The sequence below is a fragment of the Dermacentor variabilis genome, chromosome 3 (assembly GCF_050947875.1).
Source record: "Dermacentor variabilis isolate Ectoservices chromosome 3, ASM5094787v1, whole genome shotgun sequence".
NCBI classification, from domain to species: Eukaryota; Metazoa; Arthropoda; class Arachnida; order Ixodida; family Ixodidae; genus Dermacentor; species Dermacentor variabilis.
This window is the reverse complement of record NC_134570.1, coordinates 32,685,816-32,713,389: the sequence shown is the minus strand read 5'-3', so window position 1 is coordinate 32,713,389 and position 27,574 is coordinate 32,685,816. Positions and strand designations below refer to the sequence as shown.

At 45.3% G+C, this 27,574-nt stretch overlaps 1 protein-coding gene across 4 annotated transcripts; it reads left to right on the top strand.

Annotated features, from left to right (window-relative positions):
- The first annotated feature begins 312 nt into the window (after nucleotides 1–312).
- On the top strand, nucleotides 313–27,123 carry LOC142575366 (lysosomal acid lipase/cholesteryl ester hydrolase-like). 4 transcript variants are annotated; one of them, XM_075684689.1, is made up of 11 exons: nucleotides 313–490; nucleotides 3,044–3,268; nucleotides 6,969–7,170; nucleotides 11,101–11,212; nucleotides 13,729–13,879; nucleotides 19,395–19,487; nucleotides 21,167–21,322; nucleotides 24,080–24,151; nucleotides 24,879–24,947; nucleotides 25,975–26,112; nucleotides 26,627–27,123. In XM_075684689.1, exons 2-11 carry the CDS (start codon nucleotides 3,122–3,124, stop codon nucleotides 26,744–26,746), a joined length of 1,260 nt encoding a protein of 419 aa, XP_075540804.1. In that variant the 5' UTR covers nucleotides 313–490; nucleotides 3,044–3,121; the 3' UTR covers nucleotides 26,747–27,123. The 4 variants fall into 4 exon arrangements, with proteins under 4 accessions (XP_075540804.1, XP_075540803.1, XP_075540807.1 ...); XM_075684688.1 differs by lacking the exon at nucleotides 313–490 and adding an exon at nucleotides 1,409–1,511; XM_075684692.1 differs by lacking the exon at nucleotides 313–490 and adding an exon at nucleotides 1,409–1,515.
- The last annotated feature ends 451 nt before the right edge of the window (nucleotides 27,124–27,574 follow it).

The following is a 27,574-nucleotide window of genomic DNA, read 5'->3' as shown; positions in this document are numbered from 1 at the left end:
TCCTTGGTTTGAGGAAGGGTGCGCTGTCTTTCTCTCTCACAGGCACGCGCACGCGTGCACTGACATAATCCGTATTGTGCCTGCGGCGACCCAGCGATTGCGCCAAACGTGTATTTAGCCGTCGACGGAAGGATACCAGTGTTTCGAAGGCCAAGCCATCCCTGAGAGGATAACACGGAAGGGGAGAAGAGAAGATGAGGGCTGTGGAGAACAGCGACAACAACTATACCGTTTCTACATACGCCTCTCCCTCTTTCCCTTGAAGAGGCGCGAGGGTCGCCCGAGACCCGCCGACCGAACGAGGGAAAAGGCTGATATGCAGTAGTGGCCTGACACCCCTCTGTTAGCGACGACCGATTCCGGGATAGCGGCGGCTTCGAGCCCGGTTTGTTTTTTCATCCCAGAGCGATTGTTGTCGCAAATCGCCGTCCGGTGTGGACGCGAAATCAAGTGTTTGTCGTCGTCAGTGGAGTGCCAGCTTATCAGTTAGGTGAGAGGGCTTGACTTTTCAATTATTTCACGCTTTGGGGTAACAAACATTAATTTTTGATGCATAAGTGTCAAGTGTAAGTTGTACGTGGTGCCTCTGATTTAGCGTTGTGCGAGAGCATCGCTTTAGCATTAGGTAACAGAAACCGCAAGTCTGAAACCACGTTAACGCTGTGTCAGTATTTCTCAGCAGTGAATTCCTGATTACCAAGGTTACTTTTGCCGGAAGTTCTCACCACTTGTAGAAAAAAACTCGTTGGAATTCAGACGGTTGCGCTTTAGGTGATAGAAACAATCAGGCTGGACTTCTCGTTAATACTCGTAAGGCTCTTAGCATGCCACGTTCCTAATACAATAGAATTCACGTAGCGCATCTTCTTGGTTCGAGCTTGCTGTATGCACGGTGTGTCTAGCATTCAGCGTTTTGTTCTTGTCTCCCACCGAACCGAAACCACTTCAAAGCGAGACCAATGCACGCATGTCGTAGGTCACTTTATTTACCTCGTTCAATTGCGTGCAGCATTATGTTGGTAAACTAACCGTGGCACGAGTGTTCTCACCTACTCATAACTATTTAGACAAGAAAGCTAAAAAAACACCGTGACCGTAAGTACCTCTGAAGGTTGAGCAAATTAGGCCATTAAAATCTATTTACAACAGTGAAATGTTCGTTTTCGGCAGTCACTGTGCCAAATGCAGTGGCATTCATTTCACCGGGAAAAAATTATGAGCTAAGCGTCAAGATTTGACTAAGTGGCGGTCACGAGCCCTTAGATAATGTGAAACGCAACACGCGAGCCTATGCGTCATCTGTTGCCACCGCGCTCGGTTTTCTCCCAGCGTATTACATACTATCGCTCGAAGCGCGGTTGCTCGCAGTTTCCTCTTTCTAAAATAACTGGCGTAGTGGCACAAGGTCGGAACTTGAGTCTTCGCCCCATTTTGCCGCACCGCGTGTGCAAGGGGCACATGCTACTAAGAGACGTTTGTGCAGTAACTTATGCCGACACAAGACCATGAGAGTGTGTAAGTTTAAATCTCTGTATAGTAACTTTATAGCGTTCCTTTACGTACAGTGCTCGGCGACTGAAACGCGTTACTCTGAGTGCATGACTGCCGATCGTTTTTTGCACCAACCGTGGGCCCTGCAGGGACGCCGAGCTGACGCACCGTGGTATGTAATCAAAGGGAGTACCTTTGTGACGCATTGTTCCTGCATTTCGTCTCACAGCGATCTCGCAGCGTTCACCGGTGCTGCAAAAAAAAAAAAAGAAGAAAAAAGGCGGCAGCCACACACTCCAGGTATCGCGTTTCGATCGCTGAGCACTATACCTAGGTTCTTACAAGGCATTGCCTCACTTATTCGCCTACGCAGCACTAACAATGAGCTAAACAAAAACGGTACCAGCAAATTTCACCGATTCCTCGTGCTTTGAATTGCACCGACATCAGGGCCGGTGCAATGTAGGGATTTCTTTAGCTTGATTCTTTTCTTCTCTATCTTACCTGCCTTTCACTGCCGGTCGATGCCGGTGACAGCGTGAGCAGAGCGCCACTAATACCACTCAAGAGCGAAAAAGAATAGCGTCGGAACACAATCGTTAAATTATACAAGCCCGGAACACTCTCATAGTGGACGCCGTCATCCCGCTCATTTGCTTGCTTGCTCGCTCCTCAAAGAATAGCACCACCTTCTGAGAACTAATTTCTACACACTTCGTTGTTCTGTATATTTAGCGTAGTACGGAATCGTTGGCGTTTTCGGTTATGTGACAGAGCCTCTCGCATAGTACCCGGTAGAAGTTCAGCGTCACAGGAGATTATAAGCTTATGACATCGTATGATGATGACTATCAAAGCATGTCCAATAGATAGTTTGCACAGACGTCACCACGGCCGACATCTTTAGGTACTAGCAGCTCGAGAATGAGTGTAATAAAGAAACGTGACAGCATGACGCGCCCATCTTTTGTTGAACGGCACAGGGATAACATTGATAACCCGGTGAAAAACAGTCACCGTCAATAAGCAAAAGAATGTGCGCGAGATAATACAATGCACTGACATCATAGTGGCCGCCATGTTTGGGTACTAGCGCAGTGAGAGCCGCGTCAGTGACGTCACACGAAAACAGTCTATAAAGGTGCAGCCGGTGGCACATGATCTTGCTGATCACTTGCATTCTCTCGATTAAACAAAAATAAAGATGAGCGAAATGAAGGGTCTTCCACAGCAGCTCTCTTGCAGCTTGCTGCTCGATTACAGAATTACAGATTCATTCAACTGTCGAAACACTTAATGTCATCTTGGCAACATTTTATTCCACGACGCATGCCAGGCAAGAAAATAAGTAAGTGCGGGGCTCATTGGGCATTAAGCGCCTTAGCTGAGCTCACTGCACCGAATATAGATTTGAGCGAGTTCCGGGCGCTCCTTCTGAAAAGTACGTAACTCAAGTGCCGTGGCATCACGCGTGTCGAATGCCACCGATAACATGCAAAAACTGTTCTCCAGTTGCGATTGTTCGACAGGGGACGCGCTCTTTCTTTTCTAGATAAACAGCCGGGCTTCCATAGCCGCTGCTGCGGCGCGGCAAGAGCAGCCTGTCTCGGGTCACCCGGCGAGCTTGAACATGGCGCTGCTCGTGATTCAGGGCACATGCCTCACGCTCACCACCGCTGCTCTACTGCTGCTACTGCTACCTGTCCGTGGTGATGGCTGCCACGTCCGGGGTTTCGAAGGCGCAGCTCCAGTCGACCCAGATGCGTGCAGGAATGTTGTGAGTGCATGACTCGGAATGAATCAGGGTGGTGTATGTGAAGGTTGCGATGGTTCTGAGGGTGGTGGTCATGTTGATTCGCGTGTGCTTAGCCCTGGCATGTCTGTGATCCTGCAATCGCTCCACCTCAGGGCGTCTTCCCAGATCACCAAGACTCTTCTGCATGATTCCGCCAAATTAATGTCAATCAAATATGCAAGAAGAAGGCTCGGGGCCACCTTTCCAGACATCGGCGGTCGCTCGGTAAATAGCGATCCTTGCACAGAGGCATGTGCGAACCATATTTTCAAGCTATCTCGTAGGCTCTTCCATTCGACATTGAGGCGCAAGCAGAATCTGAGGTAGTATACTTCTACTTGGTGATGAATGGGGAAACAGGGTTGACTAAAGCACACATTAACTAAAACAAAGAGTTCGGAGAAGCTGACGAAAGCGTGAGACACAGGTTCTGCGTTAGCACCTCTGGCTTGAATATATGTGCCTTGGATGGAAACTAACAGTGCATAACTTGATAACTGAATCATATTACTTATATGCAACGCTGCAAACAAGTGGAAACATTTCTTCTACAGTCAGTTGGTACCAGTTTGTTATGGTAATTGACTGCCCGTCATCGTGGGCCGGTTATGTGAAGCATAGAAGCTGATTTTGGTGCAAATTGGCACCCGTGTTCCTTGTGTTCTTTCGTGGTTGTATAGTGCTGTCCCAAGCAAATGTCGTACATTTGATTTCCCATTGAGCTGCCTGCAATGAAGCGGTGAGCTTACGCAACACTGTCGCGAAGGCACTATTGTAAAGCTAGCGCGAAAGGGTCTGTCAAATGCTATGAGACCTTTCTTTCTTCTTCTATGGAATGCAATCTTATTATAGCACGTCGTTGTATTAAGGTAGACCTTGATGATAACGACAAATAGCTAAAGTGGCTGTGGTTTTCCTCGAATGTTGAATATATACGGTGCTTCAAAGTGGCATTCATGTAACGAGTCTGGTGCGGAAAGGCGCAATCAGATGTCTGGCGGGTAATGTACATCTATTTAACTCTTTCCTGAGACTGCAAATGACAAGGGTGACGTATTTAATATTGCAGACTAAGCACTGGTACTAACGTACTTTCTAGAGAGCACAACACTGTTGGGGACGCGCGTGAAATCTGATCAGGCACACCTCCTTCGCCGTATGCGTAAAATTCACAACTTTCAGTAAATTTTGTGTGCTGTAAGGGCCAAACATCGTATATCACCTTCGTCCTCGTCACATAGCTGCCGTCAACGTCTGACAAAGTGCATCCGCCTCAATTGATGTTTATATTACGCCTAGGCTTTTGACTGGTGTAGCGCATCAGCAGAAACGCTGCATAAGGTTACAGGTTGTATAATATAAAAATAAACACATGAGCACGCAAGCATGTAAGTGTATCTATATAGAAACTTTATTTGACAGAAAAATATCTTAAGGAGGGGCGGTCAGAGCCCCCAGTCCAAGGCCCCACTTGCCTCTGCCGCCTGCTTGACCAGGCTAATTAAGGACTTTTCTCCTGCGAAATCGGAGCGGGTGAGCTGTGCCTCCCACTGCTCCATTGTGTTAGTGCTATGCGGCCTATGAGGGCGCTTAGTGCACTCCCAGGTTACATGTATTGGGGTGGGCATGCCACCGCACCAAGGGCCGTTGGCCCTATAGCGAGTGGGATACGTGGCGTTTAGCAATTTCAGGTTGGGTAATACTCCAGTCTGTACTTTGCGCCAATCGGTGGCGATGTATAGAATTTAATTTATCGCTTCCCGAAGGATTCGCATCATTTAAATTTTAACATCTCTCCCTTTCCCCCAGTGCAGGGTAGCAAACTAGACGTGCGTCTGGTTAACCTCCCTGCCTTTACTCTCTTCTATATATATATATATATATATATATAGAATATATGTATATATATATATACATATATATATATATATATGTGTGTATATATATATATACATATATTCTATATATATATATATATATATATATATATATATATATATATATATATATATATATATAATCTTTCTCTCTCTCCGTCTTCTTTATTTTTAATTCTCCGCACAAGCCCGCGCGCACACCTACATCAGAGTCCATATAAGCATTCCTGCGATACTATCTCAGGCGATAAACTTAGCCCATCTTTCTTATTTCAATTGACGACGCAGATACCTTAGAACTCGCATTCAGAATACGTATAGTGATAATCTTTGGAATGAAAACACGAACAGTCGATGACTCTTGGGTAGGAAGGCTCTCTCTCACCTGCCTATGTGTGCTCTTGCACTGTTTGGATATGATAAGGATTAGCAGGTCTAATGCAGAGATACCGGAGATCTTAAGGGCCCGGTGTTTCTCTCTGAATCGATAGCATTCTTATCCTCGCCCGACCGCCGTGGACTCGCTCAAGGCCAGCTGATAAGGCGAGCACTCACAGTTGCAGTTGAGTGTTGGCGATGGCATCCAAGCCTTCTTGCTGCAGACAATGTTGCCTCTGCGACAATGGACTCCTCACTGTATTCTGTAGTCTGTTCGTAAGCTTTTCACAGTGCTATCTTCACTGGGCCATTGATGATAAACACTGCGGTTAGCGCTTGCCGAAATTCGGTTGCGCGGAGCACTTGCGGGTCGCACCTACACCAAGTGAAAAGGGGACGCATGTGTACAATGTGGTGGAAAACGAGCTCATGAGGTAGAAGCGCCCTGGCACTAGGCTTTTAATTTTAAAGGTCAGCTCTACAATCTGTAAGTGTATAAGTGCATCGTATCTATTATCCTACGCAGCTATAGGGTAACGCAACTCCTGCGTGTAATCTGACAGCGTTCACCAGCAGCCTCAAAGGAATATACACGCGCGAGAGAACTTATTACTGGGCCAGTTGGCTCATACTTTCAGATTTCGACAAGTGCACACTTAAAAAGTAAGTGCGTTAATGTCGACAACAATCGAATGCCAATTTCCCAGATGAGAGCATACGCAGAAGGCATGTGGCATGCCACATGGCGTCCGATAGGACATTCGTCAGATCGGAAATATGGCTGTTTCTGCTGCCGAAATGTTTCGTTCAGTGCGGTTAGTGACACAACAAGTCGTACGTTGGAGCGCACGCGGAATCGTACTATGTTTCCTTTCCTTAAGACAGCTGAAGCGCAGAACGTCCAGAATTTGTGGAAGAGCGCGAGATTCTCATTGACAGATTGAAACACAGAGTGGCTCTGTGAGCGACCGCGGATGACTTAATCTTCCCGCCGGTACACAGGATACTCAGGAAAGAAGTGTTTCGCATCCTCCGGAAGCTTCTGAGACACCAATATATTTTATAAGTGGTGATGTTTAGCAAGTAATACTAAATGTTACCGGTCGTTTCATGCGGTAGACATTCTCATCGGCCACTGGGTGACCTCGTCAGAGTGGTGGTATTCTACACCTGCTGCTTGATCTTCACCTGCTGCGCCTTGATCTCTCTTGATAGCGTTTGACTTGCTCATGATGCGATTAACTCTGTGGCATGTTTATCCCCGCAATTTAAAGGTGACGTTCAGCTACTGGCATGCCTCCTGAAACGTTAGAGCCGCTGTTAGCTAGCCCCATCCTCCTCCTCTACACAGACGACTGACGTGAATACCTATTTATTGTGTTGCATCTTACTTCCTTTTCATTTTATTTTCTTCGGTTCGGTCTCAGACGGAAATTATCAGAGACAAGGGCTACCCCGTGGAAGAGCACAGGGTGACGACCAGCGACGGCTTCGTCATCAACATCCAGCGCATGCCGGACGGTCACAAGCAGCGGCCCGCCAAAGGGCCGAAGCCGGTAGTCTTCCTCCAGCATGGTCTGCTCAGCTCTTCGGCTGATTGGGCCATCAACTATCCCCCAGAGAGCCTCGGTACAGTTGTGAACTGACTGTTTCTAAATTTATCAGTGATTAACAGTGGCCGAACAAAGCAAAAGAACGAAAGACCAGTGCGACGATGGGATAACGAGAGCAACATGCAGGCACGACATAACGAAAATCAGCGATTTATTATGTCTGGTTATTGCCTTCTTTGTCTCGTGGCTTGAGCAGGTTTTTTTATTTATCTTTTTTGGATATGCTATCTACCAATCAGTCTAAGTGAACACAATTTGAAGGGGAGTTGTCTTCGCCTGGAGTTCTCGGCCTGACGCGGGCAAGTTCCCTAGTCGGAACGTTGAATATAGGTACACCCGTGAGCAAAAGTATACGGACCAGGGATTGCGCGATAAAACCTCATTTTCTCCTCTGTCATTGAATGCAACTTGACATTAAAGATTGCAGTCTGACCTTGGCATTACGAATTTTCTAGTGCACTTGTCAGTTTCCGTTTATGCGTGTTATTTACAATGAAATTCTGTTTTTTTCGATGTCCCTGTGGTCCGTATCTTTTTGCTCACGGGTGTAGATATAGGACAAGGCTTCCTCCATTCGGCAGCTGTTACTCCAGTCTCCATCTTACTGCGAACCTTTGGAGTTGTTTCCAGGTTACCAGTGTCAAACCAGACACGAAAATTTGTTTTGGTAATACTTTTTAGTGTCACCAACATGTGACACTAGCAATCATCCGGAATGATACAAGTATTAGGGACAATTCACTGGACATTCCATTGTAAGTAGAATACAGGTCGAGCCACAGCACGGGTATGGCTGCACCGGGTGTCATTTTAGGCAGTGCCTAAGCCCTCACTTTTACAGATCACGTAATCTAATCAAGAAGCGTGATACAAAAATCGAAATTGGAAGCTACAACGACGACAGAAAACTTGGTTAGCCCGCAATGTGCTTGGTGAAGGCGATTAAGCAACTGAAAGGTTATGAAAGAAGCGGGGAAATAAAGAAATGCACCCACGCCGTCAAGAAGCGTGCTACACTTGCCTTACAAAAAATGAATTGACACTTTGTAGACCATCCTGTGGAATATTTCTATCGACACTGCATATAGAATGGTCGATAAAAGTATGAAGCAATATCTATAAAGAATCAAAATATTCTATATGGATCTGTGTATACACATTTACTAGACGATAGTCCATTAAAAAGTGCAAAACCAGAAGCCATTAGGTTATCTATAACAGTCTATGCGATTTCTGTGCAGACTTTTTATCGATAATAGCCTATAAAATGTGTAAGCTCCATCAGTTCTTTGACCATTTATAGTCCATTTTATCAGCGAGGAGGAACGTAGCCTGGAACCAGCGCGTCGCGCCACTCTCCTCCTCGCACTGGTATCTGCGGATTCCGCTTTCTCCCAGCGGCAGGTTGTAATGGTAGCGGTTTAATTGCGAATTAGTGCGATCCTAAGGTATTCTGTCTGGGATTTCTGCGATGTCAGATGACTCGAGGTCACGGGGCTACCACTGTGCTGTATTCGGCTGCAAAAATAACTTTCGGAAGCAAGGGGGCAAGGCATCTTCAGCCGCGGCGACTTCGTGGACACCGCTGCTATACGATAGCAGAGGAGCGTCCGCTTTGTATTTCCGCCAGCATTAACAGAAAGGGCTTGGTGCCATCGCGTGTATGCTCGGAACATTTTGTTTCCAGTCAGCGCTCGGCGACGAACTCGGAACTCGGCAGCCACGATCAAACTGTGATATGAAAGAAAGGCGCGTATTCGAGTCGGTCAACTATTGCGAATGGATGAAGTTAACTATTTCTTCGTGCACGCGCATTAAAATTATTCTGTTCAAACGTGTTTTAAGATTATCATGCTTGGCAACCAACGTTCTGGTGGAAGGTGACCGAGGATGTATTATGAAAACAGTACGTGTCGACTAGGAAATAAAGGCATGTTCTTGTCCATTCCATAAACAAAGCCATGCGTATACCGTGTGCCGGACAGCCCCATAGTTCACATGGGCTCTTCCGTGCTTCCGAATATCGCCGGCAAGCTGTCGACGTCGCTCATCGCGCGCTGTTCTATTGCAAAAAATAAAGTTGCTGTTGCAGAGAGTTGGCCGTTTTTGAGCTCTCTCGAGTAGGTGAGGGGCCCTTGCACTCACAGGCACCATTCGAGACTGAAGAGCGCATAATCTTTCAACGCGTCGTGTGCGTGTAGTTGATCATGGCATATTCGCAATCGCTATCATTAGCTCATTTTATCCCTCTTAACAGCCCTTTCAATCGAGTTATCTTACAGTTCTTTATATTGTAAAGCTTGATGCCCGGGTGCAAGGTAAACATTGTTTAGAAAGTCGTACCGGGAAAAATTATAGCACGGAAGCTAGCAAAACGTGCTCCTTCGGAGCTTCGCAGTTGTACGCAGGATGTACGCAGAGTTCGCAGGGTGTACGCAGGTGCGATACGCCACATGACACTTGGAAACACCTCTGATTGTTGTCGCCTGAGTGATGCTTTAATAGAGTTCAAGGCTAGACATACAATAATAACACGTTACATGTACACGTTACGTATCGAAAATGTTCAGACTTGACTCGCCTGCTATTTCGATCGTGGGCGGAACTGCGGGAGCGCCTCTAGGCCCGTCGCCTTCAATATTGCGGCTATATCATAGCTAAAAGCTTAGTGACGACACGTTAAGTTTCCCTATTCAAACAACTTGTTGACACCTCTCGGAAAAGCGCGAGAACATGCCACTCGTAATTAACAGCACGTTCGCCGTGCACCCTCCAGCGCAATCACACATGCCAGCATGGCGCCGGATGATAGACGGCGCTGTGATCGCAAAATGGCGGCGCCCTCAATAAATATGGTCTATAGACTACTCTATGAAATTTCTTTATACACAGGCTATGAAGTATGTCTATAGACAGTCTAGTAGCTTCAAAGAGAAATGTCAATGGGCACTCCATAGACTAAAAATTTTCTGTAAGTGAACCGCCTCAGCTTCTCTCAAGAGCGTCAGAACGATTTACTCGTTTCCGCGTGAATTCCAGGAAAAAGTGATTATAGAAGCCCAGAATCGCCTACCGAAAAAAAGGCACTCTAAAAACAAATTGTTGGCACAACACAGGAACAATAATTCTGCGCAGACAGCCTAATTCAATCAGATTAAACTAAGAAAGTGAAATTCAGGCTTCATTGTAATTTACAGTTTCTAACAACATGTCACAAGCCAGAGCTGCAGCTCACCCTACCACAAACGGCAACAACATGGTAGATAATATTTACTGAAGAAATTTCTAACGAATACACGAGATATTTCATTATTTTTATGCTGTCTTTATCATTTTATTTATCAGAATACACGAACTACTTGAAATACACCACACAGGTTAACCTAAAGCCTTCGAGTCAGCTCACTGCTGGCGTTAGGGAAGGAGTACCGACACCATTTATTGTTATTCTTAATACAAGCCCTTCATGACCGACTTGCCAATGACCAACATGACCAATTAAGTTGGAATACATTCAGTGCAATTATTACCGTGTGATTAATATCACGCGCTACAGTGAAACATTTATCGACGTGCACTGCCTTGATTCTTAGTAAGCACCCGCTCGTTCCTGCGGGCCTTGACGTAGCGATGAGTATCAACGGATTGTACGGGTTTCGCTCGGTGGCGATCAAGGTTGATAAGCGTTGGTATATATCTGATAATACCACTATTCCCTCAGCGATTTGAACGCCAGCGTTGTCCTTCGGTGGTTATTGATATGTGGTAGAAAGGCACGGAAGTTGCGTTGATTTTGCTTTGTTGTATAATTTATTCTATATTGTTTAGTGAATAATCTGCGCTACAGCGCTGAAAGTACGCGTAGCTCGATAAAAAGAAAGCACCAGCAGTTAAATCTACGCTGGCAGCACATTAGCAGAATAACCTTGCGTCTTTTTTTTTTCAGCATACATCTTGGCAGACGCCGGTTACGACGTCTGGTTGGGAAATGTTCGCGGCAACACATACACCACCCACGTCAAGTACACGCGGAAGGATAAGGAATTCTGGGATTTTAGGTATGTTGAAAATCGGAAGTTTACTATATCTCATCTGCGTTAACGTATCGGCACACCCATTTTTGGGAGTCAGTGGACACCGCACATTTTGCCTTTCCCTTGACAGAAGGTCATGTCGGTCGACTACATTCGTACGGTTGGGAATGCGAAAAAGGCGTGGGGCGCGAGCTCTAATCCCGGGTGGCAAAAATTATTTCAGGGCCCTCTATGCGCACATTATTTCCAGATATCTGTGGCTCATTTTCATAAAATATTTTGGAGAAGACGAGTTACCACTTGACTGGAGAGCAATTCACGAAAGACCTGTGCACGAACAGAGCCATGGAAATGCTTCTAATTATCGCCCCGTATCTCTAACAAGCATTGTTTGTGATGCTAGTGAACATGTCCTGTTTATTAGTATTATTAACTAATTTTTATCATTTTATTTACCTGCCAGCAGTGCGTCTTTCGGAAGCGTTTCTTTTTCCTTTTATTACTGAGCTCACCGAGCTAACGCATGACCTCTTAAGTGCACTAGATAACCGATTGCGAGTTGATTCTGTGATCGCCGAGTTTTGAACAAATGCATTTGACGCTGCTTTCCATCCTCTTCTGCGATAATTGAGGTGCTATGATAGTGACGAAAAAAAATTATTACTGCAACCTAAGAACTCAACGGGTTGCAATTGATGGTGTTTTCTAATGATGCTGATGTATTCTCTGGTGTTTCGCAAGCATCCGTACTTGGTCCGGGATTATTCTTATTATTTATAATGAAATTTTCTTTGACATTGCTTCAAATATACGTTTGTTTACGGACAATTGCGTGCTGTATAGGGTTGTTAATGATCCGAATGATAGTGTCAAATTACAGAAAGATTTGAACATGATTCTCGCATGGTGTCACAAATGGGGCATAAATATTATCGAACAAAAATCTGTCCACATGTGTATCTCTAGAAAGAAAATGCCCCACAAATTGTCTTACAATTTTAACGGTACGAAACCGAGCTCTCTATCTGAGTATGAATGCCTCGGAGTGTATTTATCCCGACATCTGAGTTGGCATCGCCATATCGACTATGCAACGGCAATAGCATGTCGAGCTTTAGGTTTTCTAAGACACAATGCAAAGCAATTTCCCTCAGAAACTAAAGATTTAATATTTGAAACTAATGTTCGCGGAGCTACACAATATGCTTCTTCGGGATATGGTACACTTGGCTTCAGATTGGCATAGATAAACTAGGAGTGCAAAATGTAGGTGTCCGCTATGTTTTAGTATTTATTCGAAAAATTTCTGCGTGTCTCGTGTTAAGTGTACTCATGGGCGGCAGTTACTCGCGAAGCGTATGCAGGTGCTCAAACGTAAGTTTATACATAAAATATTTTATTGTAAAACTGGCATAAACAGTAACTTATACATGTTTTGACCAACTTATGTGTCATTGTCTAGGGATCATGCGGTTAAAATTAAGAAAATCTCTTGTAGTACAAATTCGTTCAAGAATTCTTTTTTTTCATACGTCTATAAAAAGGAGGGACTCATTGTCTGAAGAATTTAAATCAATTATGTCCAACGAGCTATTTGCGTCATCACTGTGATTTTCTTGCGTTTTAATACTGTTTGGTGTTGGTCCCAATTGCTTTGATTGCTTCTGATATGCTCGTATTTATCTGCCTTGCATTTCCCCCCACTGTAATGCCACTGGGTGATGTGGGTAAAGAGTTCAATAAAAATATATATAACCTTCGGGAACATAGGCTCAGCGTAACTTTGGCACGTTAAGCTCAACGGTCTACACAACAAATGCTAGTGTTTCTGACAAGTTAACGTAGTCTTAACAAGGCAGCAATATGTGCACTTTCTATGTCATGAAAATGAAATTAAACAGAAATATAAGTTAGTGGTGTGAATGAAGAAAAAATAAAGTGTCGCCGACTGTCAGCCGCTAATCCTTCTTATTAAATGTCCTAAGGCAGGGCAGGATTAGTGACTCGCACAGCAATTATCGCGAAATTATTAGTGGAAGTCAACGGATGATACTTTTCTGGTTTTCTAGAGGACAGTCTGTTTTCGTTCCTGATTGATTTGCGCGACCCTCATAGATGTTGTTGCATTCGTGAAGCTGGTGAAACGCAGTACACAGTTGCCTGCGCCCTTTACTTTTTTTTTGCATCTGTTTGATTTTACATGCTTTCCTTGAATTATTATGTGTGCATCTCACTGCACTGCATAGTAAGTCGATGCTAGATGCGCCCAGTCACGTACGTAAATTTCTTATCACTTTGAGTTCGCCGATGGTGCCAGCAGCACTGGCTGCGAGTCCTGAACAATACCTCTTCCCGCGTGTCGCCTTACCATAAATAAGACTTCCAGATTAAAGAACACCGGGTTGCCCCGCTCGAACGGCTGACGACCGCTAGCACAAATTGGAATATCTCTTTTACCAAAACAGGGCCGCAGATGTCCTAGCGCGATTATGTCCTTGTCGTTGCGAGAGTGAGAGATGTTTCTCTGCGATGGTCCGCAGTTTCGACCAGATGATCGCGTACGACCTGCCAGCGATGCTCGACTATGTCCTGAACACGACGCAGCAGACCAGGCTTTTCTACGTGGGACACTCGCAGGGGACGCTGATACTTTTCGCACTGCTCTCGGAGAGGCCGGAGTACAACGAAAAGGTGGGTGTACGTGCCCTGGCCAGCGCTCCCATTATTGTTTAACGTTGCAGGCCTATTATCTTTTAAGCAGCTTCAAGGATTCTTGGGCCCGTATTCACATAGTAATTTTTGTTCTTCGGCACTTCGTACAGAAACAGCCGCCGGCTGGCAGTGGCACAGAACATACTGGGGGGTGGGGGGGGGGAGGTGTTGAAGGGTATACAATGTAAGGTAAGCTCTCGCCAGAGGCAAATTGGACGCGCAGACGCAATTATACTCATTGTCTGGTAGGCACCATGGTTGTCCGAACATTGGTTTTCATCTTTATACCGAAACTTTGATGGCGTCATTGCCCTGAAGATCACCGTGAACGTCTGTCATGTCGCGGTTATCAGTCTAGAACTAGGCGCGCCACAACCATGCCTGTTTACGTGACATCCTATTGAAACAGCACAGACGCTTCGACGAGTTCACGATGAATTTGTGCGGGTACACGAGTACCGCTAGACGCAGAATCCCTTATCTCCACTCGTCACTTCAACTTTCCACCACGCTTTGGTTAACGCAGACATCTTTACGCCGATATTTAAGCACGTGCCTGCGACGATCGCATGCTGGAATCGTTTCCAGCCTTAAACGATGCTGTAATCGTTTCCAATTTCCAAGCGTGACAACTGTTGTTACACCGTAAGCATGACTAACAGCGGGATTATTCTGACCGTGAGAGACCTTGCCACTTTATTCTTGCGAGCCAACTTCTTACTAGCGAAAGCAGCCAACCGCGACAGAAACTTCCACCGAAAAAAAAAACAGAAACCCATGGCGACTCTACCCTGCAAAAGTGGACGACCAGTGGAGCTGTAAATGCCGTGGTAAGGAAACTTGTGGTTAAAACATTATTGCATCACTCATTGTCCCTTAGTAACGACGGTCACAATGGCTTTCTGGTCCCTATGATATACACTGATCGGCATACTCGCAACTGCAGACGCATTCTCTGCGAACACACACAACTGCTAATTTAATTGCAGTAGTTCAGCCTGTCGAGGTGGCCAAATCGAAACGCGCCAAGCGTCTCAACGTGCTGACTTGCTCGCGAGAAATTCACAAGGGCGTTCTATGCCGCTTGTCAATGCATGCGTCTGTGGCGTAATGGTTTCAATATCAGGCTTCTGTACTGGAGGTCCTGTGCTCGAATCCTGCAGTAGGACACCCTTAACAATGTTTAATTATTTATTACACAGCACGTTGTTGAAAATGACGAGTTTACACTCACAAAGCCGTCTGAAGCCAGAAGGGCGAAGTTGAGGCAAATCCATGCACTTCCTATAATTCCCACGCAGACTGAGCCGCCCCAATTGCAGCTCCCGTAAACACTAGCGCCAGAGTTCCCTCCATTAATTATTGTATGAAACTCTGTGGTATCGGTTAGTTTCTTAACTTGTTTCCCCAAGTGTTAGCAGATGCCACACTGGTTTGCTTTGCCTCCTCGTAGAAGGCGCTGGAGCTTTGAGGCACGGACATTGAAAAACCTATGCGAGGGTAGGCATATACAGCTACGGTGTTCAAGAAAAAGAAGAAAAACTAGTGTCCCAGATAGGCAATCAGACGCAGTATGCAATTTCAGGAGTGTGACCCTTGAGCGTCAGGGATGAAAGGCAGCGCATTTAATATACCACACGCTGAAAAAGTGGCCTCGTCTGTCGCTCCTCGTAAGTGATAAGAGCACTAAACTGTCGGACGTCTTCATGTCGGTAAACTTGACTCCTTGCAACAACCGGCTTCGCAGTACTGTCGACCTCTAAGGTCTGAAGCACGGCATCGGAGATAGAGAGACACGGAAAGAAACAAATTCTTCAGAGCCAACGTATACGTACCATGGAAATTGGGAGACACAGACGCTGTTAGCACTTACGACCGACTTAGCGGTCTTTGTGATTACAAATACCTTACAAGCGCTTTGCACAATGGCCCCATTCTTTGTCACGGTACCAGCAAGATAGGTTCGCATTTCGAAGCGCCTGGGTGAGCGTTACGAAGCACGTGGGTCAGCGCTTCGAAGCACGTGGGTCAGTATGTCTGAAGCAGACTACATACCATGCCAGCGCTTGGAGTAGCGTGTAGGACATCTTTCAGCCTGAATAAAAGCGCAGCCTTTAAAGCGAAGCTTTTCTTGGTTCTTTCCACACTTTGCACGAGCGGCAGTCTGGCCTATAGTAAGCTGGGTCGATCCAGGAGGTAGTGTAACCTAATTAGCCACCTCGTAGCCCGTAATAGATGGTGTCAAAACCCATGTTATAGCGATAGTTGCCTCTGAATAGCAGAAGCAGATCTCGAAGGCTATGTTTTACCTAACACCATGCAACGTGAACAATTGCGAAGCCGTGGACAAATCATAGACACCATGTTTCGAATCCCTTTTGTACCAGGGCGCTATATGACTCATCCCAAATATTCTAATGTGTTTTGTAACGCGGCCGATCCTGGAGTCAGGGCAACATCACAGCATCCTAACGCCTCATAGCGCTAACTAGAGCTGACATACAGGAGCGTAAATCAGCATGTCAACCAGTAAGCTATCGCTTGACATTAGCAGTTGTCCTACATTTGGTCCGCGTTCAATCTTTAAGGTGAAAGTCTTAGATGGCTCATGGGTCGACAAATCCGACGACCGTATGGCGCTATGCCACCAAACTTCAAGCGTATGCGCCAGTAAGCCGTCAATTTCTTTATCAATAAAAGAGCTCCGTTATCTCTGTTCGCGTTGAAAAAACGCCCTTCTAAAAAATCAGTGTCGTCACAAAAGTGCCAGCGTGTGGTTTTCCCGGTTTTGTTCTTTGCCGATCAATGTGCTGGTGTCTGATGACGCTTTGAGGAATATAAGTACTCCTTCAAAAACTGTGAATAAATCTCTTGTTGAAAGTCAGCGCTGTGTGTTTGTTTAATTAGCCTTTCCGTGTCCCTCTCATTTTGCCTGGGCTACAAGAAAGTAGGAGGCACCATATATACAAGCCCATGTAGCTACCGCCGTGGATTGAAGTGCTAAAATTAAAAAAAAAGTCACTCGATGAACCTGGGCATTCGTCCTAAAGTCTTCGCAGACTTGCCACGACCGTTCCAACGTGCCACTGACCACGCAGAAGCAGTGGTGATTTCTAGGCGATCGAAAAAAAGAACAAGCGAAAAACAAGTAAAGAAAGAAACAAGTAATAAGAAGTACCAACGCATTCGAACAATAAGTTAATTAATGTTTCGTGAGCGCGCAGGCTTTCGCCTTCATCCACTTTAGCGTATATGCTAAAGTGACTGTCAACTTTTGTTCTGATGAATTCGGAAGAAGATTACGCCCTTTCCTTTGCTGCATTCTCAAGTTTCTCAACAAGGTCGCATTGTTTGGTTCACATCGTTCGATAAACAGTTGGAATGTGGCATCTAGCATTTGTGATATTTTAAGTAATAACACTACTTGGGAACTACGACTTCCGTCTAGACTACCTGCGTCTGCGCGGGTCTTGAATAAATGTTTGTCGCTGTTGCTTCGGAATAGACGGCGCTCGCTTTGATATTGGAAACTAAAGATGAAAAACAAGAACCATAAAATATGATGGATGTTGTCTCGCCGTCATAGAGCTCTTAAGTCTTCTTTGATAGCTATCGATCATCTTTGTTGCTACGCAACCGGTGTAACCCATTTCGTGTGACTTCCGTTACGATCGATGTGGCCTTCGCCGGACGTCTCGTGATTGCGGGTCGCGGAAAAATGCCGTCCGTAAGCTTCACTGCAGCTTTCTTGCTTTTTTTTCAGTATTAGATCGACATGTTCCACAAAGTCCAGTAAATCTCTTTAGTTTCAGCGGGAGCCATACGGTTTTGAGTAGGATTGCAAGAAAAACAAAATGTGCCTTGGCGATGCATTCTGAAGAGGAAAATTTAATAGGGCGCGTCTGGGGTCACGAACACATTACAAGGAATTAAGAGAACCCTATCTTTAGCTTAAAGTATAGAAGGGAAATTTGTCGCAGGTGAGGACCCTAATGCGTTTCGCTGATAGGCTGAGGCATCTGATCTGAGCTGATTATATTTGGAGCCCGTACTTGCACTTCACGTCAGCTTTCGCTCACCTTTCCTTGCCCTTATCTTCTATTTATATCTTTACTAGGTGACTTTATCTCGTCAATTTCCGATAACAATTTCATTACACATACTTGCTTCTTTGTTTCACATTTGCTTGTCAGTAGCTATGTCACTGATCCGTTAATAAATTTTGGTCCTCTAAAAGGCAGTTAATTAAGAACTGTTCGCAGTTAATGCAAATAATTTACTTGCAGAATTGCTTTTGTCATTGCCATCCCTGTAACCCCTACACATGATAACTAGGATTCATGCAACTATACCTGGACAACTGCCAGCTCACGAAGAAGATGAAAGGATCGACTGTAGTAGAATTTGCGGTTGGGCTAGTTGGCACATGAATTCGTAGTTAAAAAGAGCCCCAGGAAACGGAACAAGAAAAAGAAACGCACACAATCGCGTTTGTGCGTGTCTCAATTTCGGCATTATTTCTTAATCTTGAAAAGTAGCTCGCGTAATAAGTCAGCAAGAAACAAAATGCAAACACGTTGTTGTTGCAGCGTTGATACTTCAGGTGAAATTAGTTAAATTAAGAGGAAGCTCTAACACGGGTGCTCCTATCTAATACATGTAAAAGGAGAATTCGTTTTTCTCGCCAACCACTGCCCCAAATTTGGCAAAGTTTTTTGCACTTAAAAGAAATATTTAAAATCTAGTGACTGTTGGTTTCGAATTTTTGATTTAGGTCGTCGATTTTTTATAAAAGTGGGGCAAAAATCGAAAATTTTCAGAAAACAAAACTATCAAGTTTCCAACGCTGTTACTTAGCAAAGAAAAATTATGTAACAAATATGTAAATTACATCCGATAGTACATCTAAAGCGCACACAATGGATATGTTATATATGAATCTCAAAAAATTTTGTAATATGTAAATACAGCTTTTGCGGAACCGTTGTACACAACGTAAGAAATTCCCGTAAGGTATCAAATGACATATCAAATTTGTCCGCTTTCAATGGTCTAATCGATTCCGTTTACATAACCGCGATACCTGTTCTTGATGCAGAGCTACTATTTTATAAATTCGTGCTTATATTTTTTTCAAACTTTCGAATTGTTGTAAATCTTTTAACAATATTGAGGCCCTAAATCGAAATTCCGATTCAACAGTCACTAGAATTTAACTTTCTCTCTGAAATGCAACAAATTTCATTAAAATTGGTTTAGGGGTTATCTTAGAAAAACGTTTTTGCGTTTTACATGTATTTGAATAGGCCGCGTCGGAGTTGGGCCCGAGCTAAAGCTTCCTCTTAACGTAAACCGTTTTAACCTGTACTTACACTGGTTACGTTATTTGTAGATAAGAGCCTAGGTTACCTTATTATTTATTTATAGCAACCTTGTAGAAAGGGTATGCCGTTGGTCGCTACTTTTTTTCAACTGCTGCGATGTTTCCTTTCAGATCCAGCTATTCTCTGCGCTAGGGCCGGTGGCGAATGTGACGCACATGACGTCACCGGTGCGACTGCTGGCACCGTTCGCGAAAGACGCCGAGGTGAGTCTGTCGAAGTGCTGCCTGCTGTTTCGCTACTGCTTGCTCTCCTTACAACGCAATTTGCGTTGCTACCTCTGTTGGCACTAAAGAAGTAGTTTTACTGAATATGGTGGCCACCCGACAACCCGACAATGACTCAAAGAGCAGAGCGTCGTTCATTAGCGACGGCCTGAGTCCACAAAGCAAAAATGACCCCAAAGCCCGGCCGGACGCGCGCACCCGTTCAGTGGCACGAACGTTTTCGTTTCTTTAAGGAAAAACGTAGGAAATTCCACGGTTTTCGCATGACGCAAACGTGTTTCAGTTTGACGGGCGTTTGCGGTATCGGCAGCGCTGCTGGTGACACTTCGTGACAGCGTTTGCAACTAGAATGGGGCGGAGAGGTTCTTTGTGTGGCTGCCATGGTGGTCGTCACCTAAAAAAAAAAAAAAAAAAGCCGCAGCTCCAATGCACTTGTTGGAACAAACGTTAACCTAAACTGAAGTGCTTGGAGGCGGGTATTTTTTGCGGTGATGATATTTAGCTACCGTTTGTTATTTCACTGCCTAAGAAGAAGTAGTTTAATGACTGGAAAATGTAAATATAGGGAAGTCGGCCGGAAAATGGAGCATCTGGCCTGCTACGCTACGTAATTCTAGAGATAACACAGCCGGTTAACGGCACATTTCTACAAGCATATAACAGACGTCTATATATAAGGCTGGAGCGTAAAACCCCACTAAACTAATATAAAAGCCGATTCGTTATATGCATGCTGTATATTTTGTATAAGCTATTCGGCGAGAGAGCCTCAGGATCATCCATATATATATATATATATATATATATATATATATATATATATATATATATATATATATATATATATATATATATATTATGGAGTTTTACGTGCCAAAACCACTTTCTGATTACGAGGCACGCCGTAGTGGAGGACTCCGGAAATTTCGACCACCTGGGGTTCTTTAACGTGCACCTAAATCTAAGCGCACGGGTGTTTTCGCATTTCGCCCCCATTGAAATGCGGCCGCCGTGGCCGGGATTCGATTCCGCAACTTCGCGCTCAGCAGCCCAACACCATAGCCACTGAGCAACCACGGCGGGTGGCATCATCCAGCCGCAGCCCCGGGAGAGCTCGCGAAGAAAGCTTAAAACGACAAGACACCTTCGCAAACGTCACGGCGCAGCCCTTAACTTCACGCCAGCAGCGAGTAGAACACAGTGCTTCGTTTGAACACACTGTTACGAGATGTCAGTAGCACTCGTGTTGCCGCTTACGTCGCGCTAAAACTCCCGAACGATTAGGCATCGTTTGATAGACTCGCGTTTTATTTGTGTGATGGCCCCTCAAACACTTAACAAAGCAGCGGTTGAATTCTCTGCCACTTTTGTAGCTCATTTATCGCCAACATTAGAGCGTGTACACTCTGACGGGAGCATGCTTGTTGGCCCGTTTGTCATGGGCTGTCAGTTTTTTTTTTATTTCTTAAAGCACAACTTTTCGTACTAAAACTAACTACTTAAAACATGCGAGTCAAGGATTCAACCGTCGTTCGCGAGCGTTTCTTGCGGCTACATATTTTGCAGTGATGCGTAACGATGACAAGCTCGGTCGTTGCGACTATTGTGACATTTTCGTGTTACAAATATGGTTTCGCGCTTCACGTTGCTTTTTTTAGATGCTTTTCCGGTTGTTCGGCGAGTACGACTTCTTGCCGAACAACTGGTTCATGAAGTTCCTGGCCAAAACCATGTGCAAGTACCACGTGCTCCGGGAGGTCTGCGAGGACGCCATCTTCCTGATCACCGGCACTGACATGCACGAGTTCAATGTGGTACGCTCAGTGCTACAGTTTAGGCAGTGTACTTACGTTTGCAGTATAAACAGCAAAAGAATTTGGAAGTTCATGAAAAGTAGCAGGCGCAATTTTTAGGTGAACTCTAGGGATAGGTCAGAACAATGCAAACAAAAGACAGGGGTGCGGGCAAGCACTCACCTCTGTCGGTTTGTTTTCGTTTATTCATTGCTTTTGAGTCGTCCTGCGCACATTTATGTATGTTGCCTCATGGATTTCGTAAACTTTGGACCAGTAAGAAATATTCTTGCGTGTAGTGGTAACATATAAACTTGGAAGTGAAAGAGTGTACTGGAGAACCTGTAACAGTCGTGGACGTGCCAGCAGCTATAAAAAACAGGTGAAGGTGGAAGAAGCAATGGACAACGTTCTCGGACTGTCTGCGTGCTAACCCGAGCCGCTTATACAGTCGACCACTGAGAGAGCGAAGGGTGCTGGAACTCTGGCCGCAAGTGTCGTTGTCTATGCACCGAGCTGCAAAAACGCTGCTGCGGCTTTTCGAAACTGCCTAACTTTGTGACCGCCTCTAGCTGCATGATTAACACTGCCATGTCCTTTCACACTCACTCACTTTCCCTTCTGGTCATCTTTCTGTTCCCTCTTTCTATTGTCCCTCTGTAGTTATCTATTTATTCCTTTGATGAATAAATGACGCATTGCTGTCCCGTTCCCTTGGCCGTGGTCCCATGGTGATAGAACTCCCCTCCCCCTTTTTTTCCTTTTGTTTTTTTTCTCTTCCAAATTATCATTTGGCATACACTTGATGTTCTATTCATTTCTTTTTAATTCGGCACCCTGCGATACTTAGGTGCAGCAGGCAGGGCTTAAACCTTTCTTTCTTTTATGTAATTTTACTTGCCCACCACCATTTTCTGTCCCTCTGTAGAGTGGTAAATAGGTAAAAAGACAGGCCTTTAGTTTCCTTATGTTCTCTCCTTCGCCACTGCATCTGGTGTAGAGGAGGACTGTTGCATGCTGCAGGCGGACAAATTGCCCCGCAAAACTTGCAGCTCTGCCTGAGCGCCACTTATGAAACGCGGTCGCTTCCTGAAGTCGGAATTCATCACAGCGCCCAGTAACTCAGGGAACAGGACACTAAGCGTAGCCTGCTACGTTTGAACCATTCCACGTTGACCCACACCAGCTCACTACTGAGAATATCTGCATCACGGAGGAACTTTAGGTCGAGCCGTAGCACCTATCTCCCGAATATACAGCACATTCGTGGGAACAAACTGTCCCGTTTTGCGCTTTGTGCGGAGGCCATCTTGCGCTTCAGTTCACCTGCTATTACTTTACGTTCTGAGTCAAATTCAGGACACTCCAATTAATAATGGTCGATGTCACCAAGAGCTTGTCAATGCACATAAGACAATGAAGTACCAAGTCCTGTCTTGCACCAATAAGCTGGAGTGCAGTGTGAACACGAACAACAAAAAAGGGAGGCGGGGGGAGTGGCTGAGGCTCGTGCATGGGCTGTGAGATGTTACATCAGTTAATTACTACTTTGGCGAATCCACTAAGGAACTCCTATCATCCAAGGAATGTTGATTTGTGCTTGCGGCTATTTCTCTCCCCTCCTTAAAGCAAATGCCTTGAACAATACAGAAGGAGAGGTGACGCAGCAAGTACCACAGCGTCGATGCAAGTCTTCTCGTGTGAAACCAGGCTTCGCCCTTTTGCCCATGTGTGTCTCAACTTGCTATGTTCGCCTGCGGTGTAAATTATGTACCTGTGCTAGTATTGGCAGAAATGTATGGTCTCAATCAAAATGAAAGGACCGAAGCTCAAGAGATTGCGACCAGGAGTGACCAGCACATTCATAGACAGACAGCTGGATGTTTACATCTGAGCAATGTGGCCTGTGAAACTGAATTAATATTCAAGTAACGAATACAAGTGACTCGCTTAACGGAGCCAGACTCTTGCATACACACCAAGTAGCTTTCCCGATAAATATGGAAGCTTAATTGCGAATTCCACCCAATTCTATTCGCGGAAAAAAATTATTTCCTACACAGCTAAGTACTGAGCAGCTGTGACCTCTTCAATGCAAATCTTGGCGCGGCCTGTCATACAGATTACGGCAGAGAGTCGTCGCAGTACACAGTAAAAAAAAAGCATTGACTATTAAGGGTGATGGTTCGTCCCATGGCTCGTACATGACCTTAAAATGTAAGGCCAATGTATTGGTGAAATGAAATGAAGTTTTCTTTTTGGCCGACCTTTTCTTGCAAGTAAGCGTGACGACGCGAAAATAGACCATGCGAAAACTGCATGAAATAAACTTTCATAATCATCCCTTTGAAACTTTATTCTCGGGCATTTCGGCGCGCACAAGGTGGTCAAAATTCGTGCACAGTTTTCAACTACAAGATCTTTCATCCTAGGTGTAAGTTTGAGCTCGCTGAGCTCTTCAGTAGATTTTATTATTACATCATTAAGGGTAAAGGTCTTGACCATGGAACACGGCAGCGCCCTTGCTAAACTGTTTACTGCATGTGTACTTAATTGGCAATACAGCCGTGCTTTTGGCACACAAAGAGCAATCACGGTTTGCCGTAGGAATTCGCGGCAGCGCACATAGCGTTGTCGCCCTGGTTCCAGCAGAGTTTTCATTTCTCGTTGTGGTAAGCTGTTTCGCAAGCCAATTAAACACGCCCACTCTGGACGTTGCGTATGTGATGACGATGCTGAAGATAACAGTATTTTATGAGGCAGCGCTTTGTTTCGCAGAGTCGCCTACCTGTAATCATCAGCCACACGCCAGCGGGGACATCCGTCAAGAACATGGTTCACTTCGCTCAGGTAAAGCAAACAGGCGATATCGCCCACACATTTATCTCCCTGCATGCTTTTTGGTCAAACGTTTGCCCTTTTCAAGCCTATAAGCCTAGGCTGCCTTAGCGCAGTTGTGCCTGCTAAAGCTTCGAAAGCTGGTTATACGCTCGACAACTTATAGTACATGTTGTGTGTTGAGTGTTCTAGCTGCATAGTAAGATTTTTATCAAATTTAGTCTCACCAAGCAGTGCGTCTCCGTTTGGAGTCTGTCAGTTCGCAAATCACAGAGCTATATAACAAAAGCACAGGTAATCACAGAAAGACTTCAAGTAGGTGTTTAAGCAGCCTGTCCAGTTGCAAAGCTGAGCTTTCTTAGCATCCTGCGCCTCCCTTTGCGGTGGTTGTTTGCGGCCTGCTGGCCGCTTACTTCCACAATTGGCCGATACTGGCAATAACGCAAACCGGCACCGTTTATAGTACAAACCGAGGCTACCAGGGGTGGCAGGTGATGTACGTAAGCATAAGCTCCAACAAAAACACGGTGTCGTGGGAAAATTTGTTCTATGCGGATGTGGGAAAACAAGTCCCTCTAGCCGTCAAAGATGACTACAATTTCGATGTGCGGTTCTTTACAATGGCGTCCCAGACATAAAACAATATTACTGCTGCGAAGTGTTCTACTCGGCTATGTCGTTTTGATGTTTTGATCACTGAATACGTCTTTTCTTTCTCTATTTATTTGTCTTCACACAGCTCGTTCGAGAGAAACGGCTCCAGAAATACGACTACGGTAGCTCCAAGAACTTGGCCGTCTATGGACAGGTTAGTCTTAAGAACACAACCACATGTAGTACGCATTTCGTACAAGCCAATTTCAGTCACAATGCCAGGCTGAACTACCCTGGGCTTAGTCACTCAGGGAAGTTGTTAACCTGAAAATGCCGACAACTGATGGCTTCCCTCTCTGCTTCAAAAAAGAAAAAAAAGCTTCAGGTGTACGCCTCGAAACGGTTACAGTGTCCCCAGCGCGATATCCATAGCTGGCCTTGCCAGCCTTGGCTAGGCAATCACTCCAGCCAAACTTATCGCACTGTCTAGCCATATTATAGATTGATAAAGTTCAGCGCATGCGTTACGTTCTACGTTCTTCGTCCTTGGTTCTATGGCACTGTTTTCCAGTTTGTTAAATGAGCATAAACAAGAGAAAGTAGATAAAGATAGTAGGATATGCACAGACAAACCTACAAACTACGAGCGGTGATGTATGAACAATAATTTCCATGAGTAGCTTGTGCAGATCTCTTATGAAGAAGGTGTGCGCGAATTTATTTAACTAATGTTCCATGTCGCAGCTTGCGACGCACAGAAAAAAGCGAAAAGTGACGGATACTTTTTGACGGATAAAAAGCGAAGCAGACGACTTTTCGGAGCGTTGACTTGCGAAGACTGGCTATGTGACATAATGCTCCTGGCCTGTTTGTTTTCTTAGACCATCCTCACGTTCACTACGCATGTTCTTGTGAATCCTACGGCTACAACGCATCGAATCCTGCGCAGTCGGAAAGTCCAACACTCCCTATCACTATTCTCATGCTGTTCGTGCTTAAAATGGCACGTCTCTGAAATTACGGGTTCGGATGCGGCTTTACATGCATCGATTGTTGCGAACGGAGCAACGAAATGACACGTTCAGTCTTTCTTTTCCCGTTAGTTCCTCACAACTCTTCGTTGTGGAAATGAAAGGAGGATACGCACCTGGACAAATGCCTAATTGTGCCTTCGCGCTTTGTGCATCGTTGGCGAGAATCGATGGCCGTCTTCTTCACTTTACTGTCTCTGGTCTCCGCAGGAAATCCCTCCGGCGTACAATGTGTCGGGCGTGAAAGTCCCCGTGGGCCTCTTCTGGAGCCTGAACGACTGGTTCGCCGACCCCACGGACGTCAGCCACCTCAGCAGACAACTGCCGAATCTCATATTAAACTACCAGGTGCCTTATACTTTATTTTTCTGCCCGTTCGTGCAATTCCACACAAGCAGGAACAAAATATTGTGGGATCTGCGAGCTCGTGCCAAATTCTATTCTTGCGCTCTCCGAGTAAGCAAGCGCCTGTTTTCTAGACGTGGCATTGCGCATGCCCGTCTTTTCGTGATCATGTGTCTGCCCCTACGCCCACTTCTGGGCAGCTTGTAGTGGCAATCGGGATGAACGCAACAGATAGCGATAGGCGAGTGTTGTCGGTTTCAATTGGCGGGGCAAGGGGTTCATTGTCCCATGGGAACTAAAGCCACGAAAGATACCACTAAATTTACTACTTAGAGCATTAACGTCTGAGTGCGGACTTTTGTGCACGAAATTTGACGAGACAACGGTTGGCTTCATTCTCTGTCGCGCAGACTGACGTCAGCTGCTCCAACTCATTCTACAGTTGTTGTACGGAGCCGCAGCAGTTCCGTCGCCGACACATTTTTATAGTTGTACAAGTTTTCTCTCTGGTGCGCAGGTGCCGGATCCGCTGTTCACGCACGTCGATTTCACCTTCGGAGTGCACGCCAAGGACATTGTCTACAACGCCATGATGAAGCTTATGGACCGTCACAAAGACAAAGCCGGGAGGCTCTAGTTTCCACGCAGTGATAGCGATCTAATGCTCTTTGTGTTTTGATTTCGTGTAAAATAATATCGCATCATTTTTCTTACCATCTCGAAGAAACGGTCCCCTGCTCAAAGGGGCGCAGCACAGAAGTGGTCCAGGAGGCACATTTACTGTGGAAGGGCGTTGCCACAGAAGACATCCGAAGAAGGCCCCTTCATCGAGAACTGATATACCCTACTGACCCGGATGTACTCCGGGCGTGGGTTCGCAGTCGCCCTTTTAATTTACTCCTCTCCTACATGTGGACTCGGAGCTGCATATTCCCTGGTGTAGGAGATGCAAGGCCAACCTGAGTCTATAGAAAGGAGTATTTCAATTTTAAATAAAGGCGTTTATACCCCCATCTCGACACCTATTTTCTTAGGACGATGATGGCGCAATACGACTGCTTTCTCGTCAATGTCACGCAGAGAAGTGACGAGATCAACCACAAATACTCTATCAACTCTGACAATTTACTACTCGATTGTCAAATTTTCCGCATTTCAGCGTATAACATTAATTTAGTAGTTATTTAACGTTCGTAAATTCTCGTTTGACGCCACTACGTCTTGTGCTTCGATCGCAGGACGATGGCCGATGTAGCTTGCAGTCAGTCCTCGACGGCATTTCAGGCCCGCCTCAGCGACACCGCATAAATCGACTTTTGTCACGACACCATGTACACTGCCTTCCCACACGCCCTTAATAACAACATTCCGAATCGATAAGCCACAAAGTGCTGCTGGCGGGCTGTTTGGCTATCACACATTGAGTTAACTTTCCTTACTCCCAGTTGCGTTCAGTGCTTTCTTT

What these genes read in the sequence shown, in the direction of transcription:
- LOC142575366 (XM_075684688.1), top strand. An exon ending in CTATCCCCCAGAGAGCCTCG is followed by an intron (nt 7,171 to 11,100) that starts GTACAGTTGTGA and finishes TTTTTTTTTCAG; the next exon opens with CATACATCTTGGCAGACGCC. An exon ending in GGCCGGAGTACAACGAAAAG is followed by an intron (nt 13,880 to 19,394) that starts GTGGGTGTACGT and finishes GTTTCCTTTCAG; the next exon opens with ATCCAGCTATTCTCTGCGCT.